Source organism: Chenopodium album, chromosome 2 (genome assembly GCF_948465745.1).
Source record: "Chenopodium album chromosome 2, dcCheAlbu1.1, whole genome shotgun sequence".
In the NCBI taxonomy this organism is placed as follows: Eukaryota; Viridiplantae; Streptophyta; class Magnoliopsida; order Caryophyllales; family Amaranthaceae; genus Chenopodium; species Chenopodium album.
The window spans coordinates 68,706,108-68,720,196 of NC_137835.1; the positions used below are offsets into that span (position 1 = coordinate 68,706,108).

At 32.9% G+C, this 14,089-nt stretch overlaps 1 protein-coding gene, 1 non-coding gene and 1 pseudogene across 2 annotated transcripts; 1 reads left to right on the top strand and 2 right to left on the bottom strand.

Annotated features, from left to right (window-relative positions):
• Positions 1-877: 877 nt before the first annotated feature.
• On the top strand, positions 878-951 carry TRNAI-UAU (transfer RNA isoleucine (anticodon UAU)). The gene has a single exon. It is a non-coding gene; the product is annotated as a tRNA-Ile (tRNA).
• A 3,197-nt stretch (positions 952-4,148) lies between these two features.
• On the bottom strand, positions 4,149-6,839 carry LOC145574772 (uncharacterized). The gene is made up of 2 exons (XM_081632633.1): positions 6,547-6,839; positions 4,149-6,463 (listed from the first exon to the last, which is right to left on the bottom strand). The coding sequence occupies exons 1-2, from the start codon at positions 6,837-6,839 to the stop codon at positions 4,270-4,272; spliced, it is 2,487 nt and encodes an 828-aa protein (XP_081488759.1). The 3' UTR covers positions 4,149-4,269.
• A 4,056-nt stretch (positions 6,840-10,895) lies between these two features.
• Positions 10,896-13,270, bottom strand: LOC145600055 (exocyst complex component EXO70B1 pseudogene; annotated as a pseudogene).
• Between the last annotated feature and the right edge of the window lie 819 nt (positions 13,271-14,089).

Here is a 14,089-nt window from a genome sequence, read left to right on the forward strand (position 1 = left end):
AAATTTTATTATTATGCAATTATTAAGGAGTTACATTCCAAGCTAGGGAATATTTAAATAGAGTGTTATGTATATATATGAAGAGTTTTTCAATTAAACAAAACATTGATATATAGAGGCTATGCATATATTGAGTTTTCAATAATTAATGAATTTGTATGATGTGGCGTCACAATATATGCCAAATGGCAAAATTAATGCATAAAAATATGGAGTAATGTTTAGTTTCTTACAAATTTTATTATTATGCAATTATTAAGGAGTTACATTATTCTAAGCTAGGGAAATTTAAATAGAGTGTTATGTATATGAAAAGTTTTTCAATTAAACAAAACATTAATATATAGAGGTTATGCATATATTGAGTTTTCAATCATTAATGAATTTGTATGATGTGGCGTCACAATATATGCCAAATGGCAAAATTGGTGACACATGGAAAAATAGCATGTCTTGCCATGGGTTTAAATAATATATATTGATTATGTTGGAATATTTGTGTAGCTAGTGTGTGTAGTGGTTTGGGCATTAACTTGAATGTCACCTTTTTTTTTTTTTTTTAACATCATATGTATTTATATTTTGTTCTTGTGAAAAATAAATAAATTATATTAACTCTAATTTACTTAATAAATGAAAGGAATATTATAATATCATGTGAAACATTAAACATTAATAATAGTTGGTTGAGATGGTAAAAGTATTACCTATATATATTGGAGGTTATGGTTTCGAACCTTATATTACAATTTGAATCATTGTATGACAATATCTCTCACATGATTAATTCATAACAGTAGGAAAATAAATGTATACATACAATTTGAATCATTGTATCTTTATATAAAATATTAAATTTTTAAAATTAAAATCATAAGGTCCTGTAGCTCAGTTGGTTAGAGCGTTGGTCTTATGAGCCGAAGGTCGCGAGTTCGAGCCTCGCCAGGACCATAATTTTTTATTTATTAAAAATTTAAAATGTACTTATACATTATAATATTTTATTCACGATCATATGTATAATTTTTAAATATTTAAAATTTTTCATTTTTATATATATATATATATATATATATATATATATATATATATATATATATATATATATATATATATATATATATATATATATATATATATATATTATTTAAAATAACAATTTTATCAAAAATAAGATCATCACCACAATTAATAAAATAGCGAGATGAATGAACCTCTCACATTTTTTTGAAGAAAAATGATATTTTGTACACAATTAATTTATTTTAAATAAATTTATGTTTCATACCCATCCAATCCACTAATGTCTAAAATCTTACTTAAGTCCTATTTCAAAGAGGCGAGAATAATATCAAAAATAAAAAGATCAAAATATTTTTTTATGGTATATATAAATGTGTATTGATAGATGGAAATTCCTAATGATTTTAAAGAAGGGGGAGGTAAGGGATGCACACAAGTGTACAAGATATCAATTACACAAGTGATGTTTAGTTTGATATTTTTTTTAAAAAAAATGTTTAGCTAGATAATTAGACAAATGTGTTTAGCTTTTTTTGTTAATTTCTTGATAATTATCTTGACAATGTTTTTTCAAGCAAAGATTTCAACTTGACTTATTTGATGTCTTTATGTGTAATTATGGATTCAGATTTTTTTTTATTAAATGTATGATTATAATCTATAAACTCATTCAATAATTAATCCAAATTCAAATAGCTTTATGTTTCAAACTTCTTATTTATGATATTACTCTCGCCTTTTTATAATAGGAGTCAAGTAAGATTATACACATCGGTGAAGCGAATCTCTAACCTCTTGAGATATCTCTACTCTCACCCCGTTTAGTCAATTTTATTCATAAGCAATTAAGCCCATGCTCAAATACATCTCACAAACTTGAAAATATTAGGGTGACTAACCCGCACGATGCACGTGCCTGTTGTACCCTAGCTAGCCAAACCCGGAGAGCTTTTTTGATTTGGTCTTATGCCACAACTTTAGTTGTTGCCAATACGTAAACCAATATTTTTAGCATATAAATACTGTTCATAAAAATAGAACAAATATATTTCAGTATAAATATGTAAATAAATATTTTAAGGGCATAATTGTCTCTAACATTGTTCATAAAAATGAAGTAAAAAGTTTGATATAAGGGTAAATATGTAATTTAATATTTTTAGGAACATAATTGTCTCAACAATATTATTCATAAGTGGTATAAATATTTTAAGGGCGTAATTGTCTCAACACTAAAGTAACAAATATAATATAAGGGTAAATATGTAAATAAAAATTTCGAGGGACATAATTGTCTCAACACTATTCATAAGTCTCAACACTTCACAATTTTTTATTTTTTAATTTCTGGGTTCATTGCGGCAAAACGTCGAACACATTGTATTCAAGTTCAGTTTATTGAAGATATAGAAACCCCAATTGAAAAGGGAAGAATTTGAGGTACAAAAATAGAGGATTTGGTTAAATAGATCTTTAAAAGGCTAATTCAATTGACCAACCATATAATAAAGGTAGTAGATGAAGCAGCTTCGTTTAAGCAAGAGTGTTCGGTGTTTCGGGGAGGGGCCGAGGGGGGAAAATCGGCGACACTGGCGATGGTGGATGGGCAGCCAACTGGTGTTAAGGTGAGATGGTTGGGGAAAGGGGAGGGGGCGGTGTTTTTTATTTTTGGGTTTTGTTATTATTATTATTTTTATTATTTTTGGATCAATCAGGTCTTGACACGTGTTAAATAACCTGATATAATAGGTTATTAAATTTTATTGACCGGTTTGGGATTGAAGAAAGTAAACAACCCTCAAAATTGAGATTATTAAAATAAATGGGGTAAAGTTGGAATTATAAATATCAATTTTTTCATTAAATTAAAACTACCCGATTTAAATTCAACTCGACTTATTACTATTTCACTATTTGTAATCGCTATTTAAATTCAATTCAAGTAGACCAAAATTCAATTGTCTTGTCACATATTCAACTTAAGTCAAATTCAACCTAGACAACCTTGAGATATTGTTCAATTACATGTTCTCCTCTAAATTTTTTCTATGTAGTATTTAAAATAAATTGTACTGTTCTGATCTCCAAACAATTTACGAAGCCATATACTAGAGAGAAATTTTACTATTACTACATAGCTCAATAAGAATTGGAAATTTTGTGTAGAAAAGATAGATTGATTTATGAATAACTACCCGTTTTTTATAATTTGCTTATAATTACCCATACTATCCAATAATGTTTTCCATCCAATTAGATGTTAATGGGACCCACTTTTTCTCTTTCCCACCCAATTAAGAATTATTTGTAAGTTAGCAACTTATTTCATTGAGAGGAGGTAATTATTCACTCTGCAGAACAGTTATGTAGTCTTCTATCAACTTAACACACATGAATTCACCTCCTCCGATGAAATAAGTGGCTAAAAATTTTCATTTAAGCCACGCGTCCCACCTAACACCATACTTGGTGGTGTTTTGACTACTTTGCATAGTTCAAGATGCTCAGTGCACCTAAGTCATAGTTTAGAATGTAGTGGCTAATTTTGCCTTTTTTATATTAAAACTTTTGTTATATTGTTTGAACATTAAATTATTTTGTTGAGAACTTGGGTTAATTTATTTAAAACTTACATGAACGGAGCATGCAATATTCAAATTAACAAAAGAACTTTACGCAATAAAATAATGCAAAATATTTTATTTTATAATTATTTTTTATTTTTATTTATTTTTTTGAAAAAAAAATGATGCAAAATATTTTAAATAGCATGCATGCAGCATGCCCATATGGAATAATATATAATTATTTTTAGAATAACATATTTACATAATGAAATAATAAGTCACATCAAAATAACATACTACCTCCGTTTCATATTATTTGAAACGATTTGACATTTTCCCTCTCTACTTTATATCAAATCATTGCAAATAATATGTAACGAAGGTAGTATGTACATAACCTGGGGTCATGGTACTCCACAGGGCCGTAGCATTGATTTTAGGGGCCCTGTTCCAAATCGAAAAAGGGGCCCTTAATAATGTTAAAATTATACATTTTTTTTAATCTATAATTTTGGCAATGCACAATTTTCCTATATATACATTGCAAAATAAAAATGCTTTCATATAACAATGACATATTCAATTACGCAAAATTAAATTCGGATATTTTATTTATGTTGATAATAGTAACTAAATACAACTCAAGGCTCATATCAACTTAAGCTATATTAACTTCTATTTATTTGAAAAGTGATATTCTTCTAACGCTCTTTGAGGCAAAATCATCAATCAAGTCTTCATATTCCACTTTCTCTAGAAGATCATTCTCAATTGCTATCATCGTCAATCCATTAAGTCTTTCTTGTAGCATCGTAGAACGAAGATATGACTTCAATAGCTTTAACTTTGAAAAACTCCTTTCTGCAGCTGCAACTGTCACATGAATAGTCAACAAAATTCTATATGCAATAGTAGCATTAGGAAAACAACCAACATCATTCAAAAATATCAAAATATCAAAAGGTCCTTTTATGTCATTGTGCAAAATTTTTTTAAGCAACTTCAACTCCACAAATAATTCATTCCCATCAATATCTGATTTTTCATTAGACATAAGTGCATTTTCAAAATTCAAACAAGAGGAATTCAAACTTAAATCATCCAATGACTTCATCCTTTGAGGAGTGAATAAGAAACCAAAAATATTTTCATATTCCTCAAATTGCTCAAATCTTTTATAAAGAGAACTAATAGCTTGATCAACAATATAAAGAAAGTAATCAACTCTAAATGATTCTTCTGGAGATAGAGGAGCATTTGATGAAGTGCTTGGATTCTCATCAAAATGTTTTTTTCTTTTAATTTCACGCTTTTGGGGAAATATAGGATCAATATCCATTTCAATAGCAATTTCCTTAGCCTTACTCAAAGCATCATAAAAACCAGTTTCTCTATACCCCTCAAAAAAAGAAATCAACCCTCTTATTTTTTTTAATAGCCACATCAATAAGCATATCCTTTGATTGTAATACCAAATTACTATTGCAATTAAAAACTCAAAATCACCAAGCTCATTATTTGCTAAGGATTTAGCTTCACTCTTTATATTGTAATCCTTATCATTGCTATCGGCTACTTGAAGTAAAGCTTCTCGTATATCTGACATTTGAAATCTAATAGCCTTAACACTTTTAACACGACTTTCCCAACGAGTAGATGACAAAGACTTAACAGCTAGTCCTTTTACATTGTCTTTTAAGATTTGCCATCTCTTAGTAGAAGCTGTAAAAATTGTATATATACGTTGGATGACTCCAAAAAAGTCTCTAGCTTTACTACATGTGTTAGCCATATCACATAATGTCAAGTTTAAACTATGACAACCACAAGGAGTATAAAAAGCATTAGAATTTAAATCCAAAAATTTCTTTTGAACTCCTTGATGTTTTCCTTTCATATTAGATCCATTATCATAGCCTTGTCCTCGCACATCCATTATATCAAGATCAAGATTTTTCAATTCATTTTGTAAAACATCAAAAAGCCCTTGGCCAGTTGTATCATTTACATTCAAAAATCCTAAGAAAGATTCCTCAATGCAAACATTACAATTAGAGACATTCACATATCTTAATATCAATGACATTTGCTCTTGATGGCCAACATCGGGAGTACAATCAAGAATTACCGAGAAATATTTTGCTTGCTTTATCTTTCTAATGATTTCATTTTTTATTGCAGAACCAAGCAAAAGTATTAATTCGTTTTGAATTTTATGACCTAAATAATGAAAGTGAATATCATTATTAGTAATACGGTTGACATGTTCTTGAATGATTGGGTCAAACTCGGCCAACATTTCAATCAAGCCCAAAAAATTACCATTACTTTTTTGGTATAGTTTCCCATTTGAACCACTAAAGGCTAGATTATGTTTGGCAAGAAATTTGACAATTGAAATAATTCTTTGCATTACTTTCTTCCAATGGTCTTTTTCTTTTTCAATTAGCATTTGAGTCATCTTATCAATAGTTTGATTCTTTTGAAACCTAAGACGCAACTCATACCAAGTAGTCATATTCTTAACATGATCTATGCTTGTCTCATGCTCTTTAAGTCTAAAGCCTACATGCCCCCAATCTGAAAATCCTTCATTTGTCAATTGTCCTCTTCCCATCCCCTTTTTAAATATTTTACAGCAAAAACAATAGACTCTATCAAGCTCTTTGGAATAAACAAGCCATTCCCTATCACATTTCTCACCGTTTGATAAAACTCTAGTATACAAGTTAGCCGTAAATCGTCTTGAAGATTTATCTTTAGGACCTTTCACAATAGAATTATCTTTTTTAGAACCATTTTTCACTAATAAATCAATCATTTTAGAATCAAGACCATCCCAAACTCTAGGATCATATATATTAGGCACATAACTAGTTTCACGGTGATAAACATTATCATTATCAGAAGGCATATCATCAATATTTTCAGCATTATTATCATTCTCAATAGGCACATCGTCAACATTGAATTAACACTAGGCACATCATCAAAAATATTATCCACATCATCAACATTCTCCGCAAATATAGGCATATCACTAACAAGATCAACATTAACATTATTAATATCATCAACATCAACATTATTATTCTCAATAGGGACATCATCAACGGGCTCAACAAGAGGAACTTGAGGTTCTTTTATAACGAATTTATCAAGAGAACCTTTTTGAGAATTAATTAACACTTCTAATTTTCTCTTTTTGTTACGCTTTTGAGACCCAGATTCATACTTTCTAGGAGGCATAATCTCACAAAAAAAAATTACAGTATCATATATATGGATTGAAAAAACCTGGAAAGCAGAAACTTTATTTCAATCAATTGGACGAATTGGCAAATTACTCGATAACGTTGATTCTCAATCTTTGTTCAAAAGAATACGACCAATTTGGACCTTCAAAAAAATAAAATTGTTAGATACAGAACTAGTCTCCCATCTGTTGTATATCAATCAAATCTGCTATATATGTTTACGAATCTTAGAGCATCCATTCCTTTGATTTTGATGTCAGATGATTGTATAATTTTAACCATTCATTCATTCGTATATAATTATTGATTAAATTTGTTTTATGATTGATTAGCTGTGCATTGGTTCTATTTTGAATGACATTCATCTAAACTACCACAGTACGTATTTGTAGGATGTTAGATTAATTGTACGATACAGCTAATTAGATTAATAGCGTGCAATAGTCTAGACTCTAGAATTTCCAGATATTATTAGCATTGTACTGAACTACAGAAGAGTATAATCAAATATTAAAAATTGCTTCAATTGACATTAAAAAAAAAAAAAAAAAATCAAAAATAACAATCAAGATTGCTTCACGAGTTCACGAATTATCACAGAAAGAAGATGTACATAATAGTTAAAACATCTTGAGCAAAATTTTAGTTAAGCTGTACATAAAAGATAGAACAAATTCTCACTTAATGTCTCTGTTGCAACACGAGCAGGGCCGAAAAATTAAAAAAAAAAATGAAATAAAAATTGCTTCAATTCATCAATTGAAATTATCAAACCCAGAATTAATTAAAAACAAAAATCAAAAATTTACTAGAAAACACGAAGCATTCAAAGCAGGGCCGAAAAAAAAAAAAAAAAGAAATAAAAATTGCTTCAATTGAAATCATCAAACCCAGAGATAATTAAAAACAAAAATAAAAAATTTACCTAAAATCGATTGCTTCAATTGCTTCAATTCGTTCCCCTCAAAAAGAAAAAAAAAAAAAAAAATTGCTTCAACCCTTCAATTCGTTTTTGATTTTGTATAAAGTATAATTGTATCAATTGGGAATAGATAGATGAAGATGATTGAATGGAAGATAACCCATATATATGGGAAAATAATTACCGTTTGATAACAAGAAATTCGGAAGATTGAAATTGATTTCTTGACTGAGTTTATTTTTTTTTTTCCGTTGAAATTCCTTGAATGGGAAAATATGCAATACAATTTTCCATGATTGATGTAATTAGGGAGGAATTTGGAAACATGGAGAAATTAATATGGAAGGTTGAATTGATTGAATGGGATTATGGGAATTGGGAAAGTTGAATGCGTGAATGTTGTAGTGTTGCTTCTCCTTCCTCTTTGCTATCTTCTGACGATAAAAACAAGATTTAGTTTTTTTTAAAAATAATTGGAAAAAAAAAATTGGGCCCTTTAAATTGGGGGCCCTGTGCTAAGGGGCACCTTGCACATGGCCTTCTACGGGCCTGGTACTCCATGAGTACCAAAGAAATCGCGGACAAAGACATGACGCTAATAGCTACTCCCTCCGTCCCTAAATTACATTCCTCCTTTCTATTTTGGGTATTCCAAAATTACATTCCACCTTTCTATTTTTAGTAAGTTTTTTTTTTCTAAATATCCCAAATACACTTTTTTTTCAGTTGTACTTTTAATATATAATTAATGTATTTACATTCCACTTTTAATATTTGGTTGACTAATGTACTTTTTCACCCTTTAATTTTTGAGAATTCTTGTGCCAAATTACAATGAATATGATTGGTTAAAAATTTTCAATTAGGAGCATGTGATTGGTCCTTTTTTTTTTTTTTTTTGCAAAGGATTGATAACATGTCATGAGTAATCACTAATCTATCTTTGTTTTATTCCAAAACATTATTTAATGTTTTGTACTTCCCATTGCATTATCTAATTATTGTTATTTGTCTTATTCTTTCCTCCTTAATTCCCGTGTAAATTTTCAAAGAGGAATGTAATTTAGGGACGGAGGGATTACTCCATAATTCTCTCATGATTTAAAGCAGCATCAATAGCTAGAGGTGTACAGCATAAAACAATGCCAGCCTATGTCAGAAGTCAAAATGTAACACCTTAACTTATACCCAAAAGTTAAAGATGGCAGGCTGTTTTTTATTAACCCCTCTTAAAGTACTGTTATTTATGATACTAGTCCGTACATTACTAAATAAAGCAGCAAATTCAATAAGCAGATTACACACATCAGAAGAACCATCAAACTGGAGAGTGTGAGCAAACCAACCCTACATCATCACAATACAAACGTATCAACACCTAAGCGGCTAAGCTGCGTCGACAGAGTTAATCTTACACACTAGGAGCTTCAAAAAGAAAGCTTAAATCTAGTAATATTACACCTACTTTACCGTGTAATCAAGCATATATCTAGATTCTAATGCTCCAAACGTTAACAACAAGCAACAGCCTCTGAGATTTGAATTCAGCATATACCACAGATAAGTTCGAGACTTCAGCAACAACATGATTTCTCTAGCCTGAAGAGTGAAGAATTTTTCCTAAAGCAATAGCTAAATTTAATTTACTCCAGCACTCTCCCTAGTCGAAGTGAAAGATTATGTCCCAAACAAAGATGGAGCGGACTTCCAGTTGATTAGTTCAATTCCAGCGAACGCAGATCTAAAGCACAGAATTTTGTAATAATTAAATTACAGGCAAGGTTATTTAAAACACAGGTAGATTATTAGTTTACTACCAAAAAATCATGCATAAGTTTTCATATATAGTAACGTGTTTACAAGACCAACAAGGGCAACAACACAAGGCTTTTGGGTGCCTATCATCACTGAATACATCGAAAATACACATCGCTAGATGACTGGCAACCAGAAATAGGGTCAATACAGAATGTCAAGAAAATCCATACAGCCATACAGGTATCAATTACAGAAGTTCAATTCAGCTTTAATTCAGATAAAGGGGCAAGCGAAATACATCCACAGAGAAGGGTTAGACATTCCCAGGAGTAAAACTTGGCTCAATTTAAAACATTTCTGCAGTAAATTGGCAAGAATTGTCCAATGCAAGAAAAAAGTACTAAGCCAAACCAACAAGTAAATGGATTCCAAGGCATAAATTCCTCTCCCACATATATATATAAGAAAGCATGTTACTTATGATTTTTGACAATTTTCTCAACTAACCAGGCAAGAAACAAGGGTTCTAACCTAACACAGCATTGCAACGCGTTCCAAGACTTCAAAATCTCAGGAAAACAGTGACAATACATTAATCTCATACCAGGCTCTGTATTTTGGTCACTACCACAAATTCCACCATGTTTACACACGTAATAAATCCTCAAAATCACAAGAAAATCACTTGTATTATTACCTTAGTGAACAGAACAAATCTAAATTTTGACTTGATTTCTAAAGACTTGAACACTTTGTTTGGATAGCAATCTTAGTGGGAAGGGAGGGGGAGGAAGGAGAGGGAAGGGTAGGAAAAAGTGAGCTTGCAATTTCCTTCCAAATCGTTCAAATGTATTGGTAAGATTTGGTATATTAAAAGAAGAAAAGTAGATTCCTCAAGTCCATTCCTTTTCCCCTCCCCAAATCATATCCAAACAAGTAAGGATGCACCCCTCACTTTCTCTCCCTTCCCATTCCCTCCAAATAACTCTATCTAAGCACACTCATAAAGTTAAAACCCGACAGATTCTCAGCACTTCACACTTCAAATTCAAGTACATAGTCCAAGTTTCTGCAGCCACTAATTATTGTTGTTTTGAACAAAATAAGCAAGACAGTGTAAATACAGAGCCAAATAAGCACAGAATAATCAGCAAGACCAACAGCAAGAAAGAATTACAGATAAAAACTCAAAAGCTTTAAAACCTTTCTACCAAGAGCTTAGCAAAAACTACAAAAGAAAATAAATTCTGATAAACAGCAGCTGCTATTCAAGTTACGCTACACATTAGCCTAGGACAAGATATAAAATAACAGAACGCTAACCTTAAACTTAGGGTGTTTGAGCATTTTAGTGATGAAAACATGAAGTATGACAAAGCAAACATGAGAATTATATATGTAATTTACAATATGATTACATTATGTCGTGCAACAGCCATATTTCACCGGAAAAAACCTGTGATCATAGTTTTTTTTTTTTTTTCTTTAACATTAACAGATACAACAAAAAGGCAAAAAAAAAAAAAAAAAGAAAAGAAAAAAAAGAAAAACATGTTATCAAGCCTGACCCAACAGGTACAAAGGGGATCGAACAAGCCCTTTTGTGAGAGAAAAGGGCATTACCTACTATACAGGTGAGAGCTCTATGAACTTTTGCGTCTCATATGGTTGAGAACACCAGGTGTTCCTTCAAACAAATCAGACAAATAGCCATCTAAATCCTCAGCTGTGTATTTAATGTACTTCCAAGCATGTCTTGTATTCTCTAATTGGGGACCAAACCTCCCCAAAAACGAACGGTATGCAGGTATAACCTTCTCGGATATAGATATTCGAAGCTCAGTCCTAAGTTGGGGATCGGGGACCTTCCAAGCAGTCTGAGTCCTATATATATCTTCAAAACAAGCATTGAAGTTTTTAAACCTTTCCTTTAAAGCCATTTTGAAGGCACTGCTTGATCCACTCCCGATTCCTTCATCCCTCAAACAAGCCAAGACCTTGCTCCAAGAAGCTCTAAGGTAATTAGTAGCATATTTTCGAATGATCCCACGACGCCTCTTAACCCAATCATCTCCTAAAAGCTTGCCAAGCTCAGAGTCTTTCACCTTCTGTAATATGTAGAGTTTATTATTCAAAAGAAATATATACTGCATCGCACTATCATCATAAAACTTTGCCTTCTCCTCAAGGTTCGATTCCAATGAACTTATCAACGTTGTCAAACGATGCCCAAGAGGCGACATTTCCCTAACTTCATCCCCATCGGACCTATTCTGTGATTGACTTGCTTCTTCCTCATTTACATCATGTTCCAAAAGCTTATTCAAGGTAGCACTATAATCAACAAGCAATTTAACATAATTCATTACATATCGAGCAAGCGGATGAATCTCACCTCCCTGAACAAGCTTCCTCGAAACTTCACCCTTAACAGCACTCTCAAACTCAATAAACGTTCCCCTAGCTGCCTCACCCAACCCATCCAAAACCCCTCTAGCCTCGGCGCAAACAAACTCCCCGGATTCATCACAAAACAACGCCCTCAAGTAACGCAATGTATCATCCAGAGCTTCATACATATCGAGAATTCGAAACAACTTCTCAGGGGATCTCTTCCCAATCGCAACAGCCTCCCCAAAATTCAACAACTGCAACACACACCCTTTCGCAGTCTCAACAAAACAAACCTCCTTGATCAAATCCGAATCGGCCCCGTCGAATATCAACTCACAAAGATGCTTCTCCCCAGTAAGAAGAACCCTAACAAAGATCTTAACAGCTTGAACCCATTTCTTCATCTTCTCATCCAAAGCACTCCACTCAATCCTCTGAACTTCTTCAATACTCAATCTCTCAACCCCTAAAACCCCTAAATGTTCTTCTAATGCATCCCTTCTTACACTGCTATAAACCTGATAACATTCCTTCTCATACCCTGCTCGAATCATACGATCAGCGATCTCACGAAGGTCCGAAATCACGTCTGGATGAATCAAATCGACTGAAACATCACCCGCCAAACTACCCCCTCTTTCATGAAAAGGGTGATTGAAATTACCAAATTCCTCGTCGATAATATCGCCGTCGTGCGAAGCGAACGACAGCGTAACCCGACGATGAATCGAACCGTATAGCCTATCAGCATCCAAAGGAACCGCGCTCCTCGATAGAACCCTCCGAAGCTCGTCTTCAAGCTTCGACATCGCCGATTGAACTGCCGATTCAGCGCGATCCATGAAATTAGGGTTTTCCTGAACCTTAAGATCTGCAAACAAATCCAATACTTCATCAACAGCAGCGAGAAATTCGCAGCAATCATCTGGGGAATCGTTGAAGGGGTTTTCATGGCGAAGAATGACTTTTTCAGCGCAATCAAGGCGAGAGATCTCGGGTGAGATGGAATTGGAATTCATGGCTGAAGAACTTCCGGCGGCACCACCACCATCTCCGCCGCCGCCGCCGCCGATGAGGTCGGAGATGTTGGAGAGACGATTGTCGAAGGTGGAGAGGATGAGAAGCATATCGTCAGTGACATCTTTGGAGGTTCGAAGACTCTTGACTATGTGTTGAGCTGTTGCAAGAACCCTATCTTCTCCCTCAACCGTCGTCGCCATTGTTAGGGTTTTCAAAGGAATTGGTGTTTTTGTTCAGACAAGGAGGAAAATTGGGGGAATTTTGGGGAGGAGAGAGAAAAAATGGGGATTTTTAAATGAGATGTTTTAGAGTAAAAGAGATGATGTAAGAAAATGGTAACAAGGGTTTGTTGGTTGTGTTCTTACATTGTTTTGTCCTCTAGAGCGTTTAAGATACTCAATTTGGTAATAACAACTAAATTAAGTTGGATTATTTAGGTTTGAAAATTGGGGTGATTAATCAAAATTCACCCTTTCATTTCAAAGTTTCAAATTCAACTTGGGACTATATTCACAACATTCCATCTATACTCCTTTTATATATATATATATATATATATATATATATATATATATATATATATATATATATATATATATATATATATAATTTGTGTTTTTTCTTTTCATTCTCATTTATCTCTTAATTCTCTCAAACCTTTCGAATTTGATTCCCCACCCCCTAGGTATTTTTATTCACATTCCTTCGCCACCACTACACCACCATACTACTACACCACCATTCCTATTTCCATTCCCAAACTCGGAGTTTTTCTATTTTGGATTCGAATCGAACTTTTTCCTAAGGATCGAATCTGGATTAAATTATCATCCCTATACCTACCCAAATCACCGAAAACTCGTACCACTTCACCACGGCTTGCCACGTCACCTCTCGTCTCCTCTCCCCCTCCCCCCACCTCTCCCCCACCTTTCCTTCCCGTGCCGACCATCCGCACTTCCGAATCCTTTCCCATCCTCGTAAAAACCTAAAAAAAAACCTTTCTCCCTCAGTGTAAAACGGTCAGTCAACGGATTTTGCGAGGAGTGAGACTAGTTTATAGTGTTTTCGGGGGCGAGGGAGGTTTTTCGAGGGAGGGGAGAGCTTCGCGGGGGACGACAAGGGACGGGGAGGGCCGGAGAAGGGCG

Excerpts from the sequence above, each read along its gene's own strand:
- LOC145574772 (XM_081632633.1), bottom strand. The coding sequence starts at position 6,839 with ATGCCTCCTAGAAAGTATGAATCTGGGTCTCAAAAGCGTAACAAAAAG. Across the intron at positions 6,464-6,546 it reads GTTAATTCAATGTTGACGAT|TTATGTGCCTAATATATATG; the intron begins GTGCCTATTGAG and ends CCGTGAAACTAG.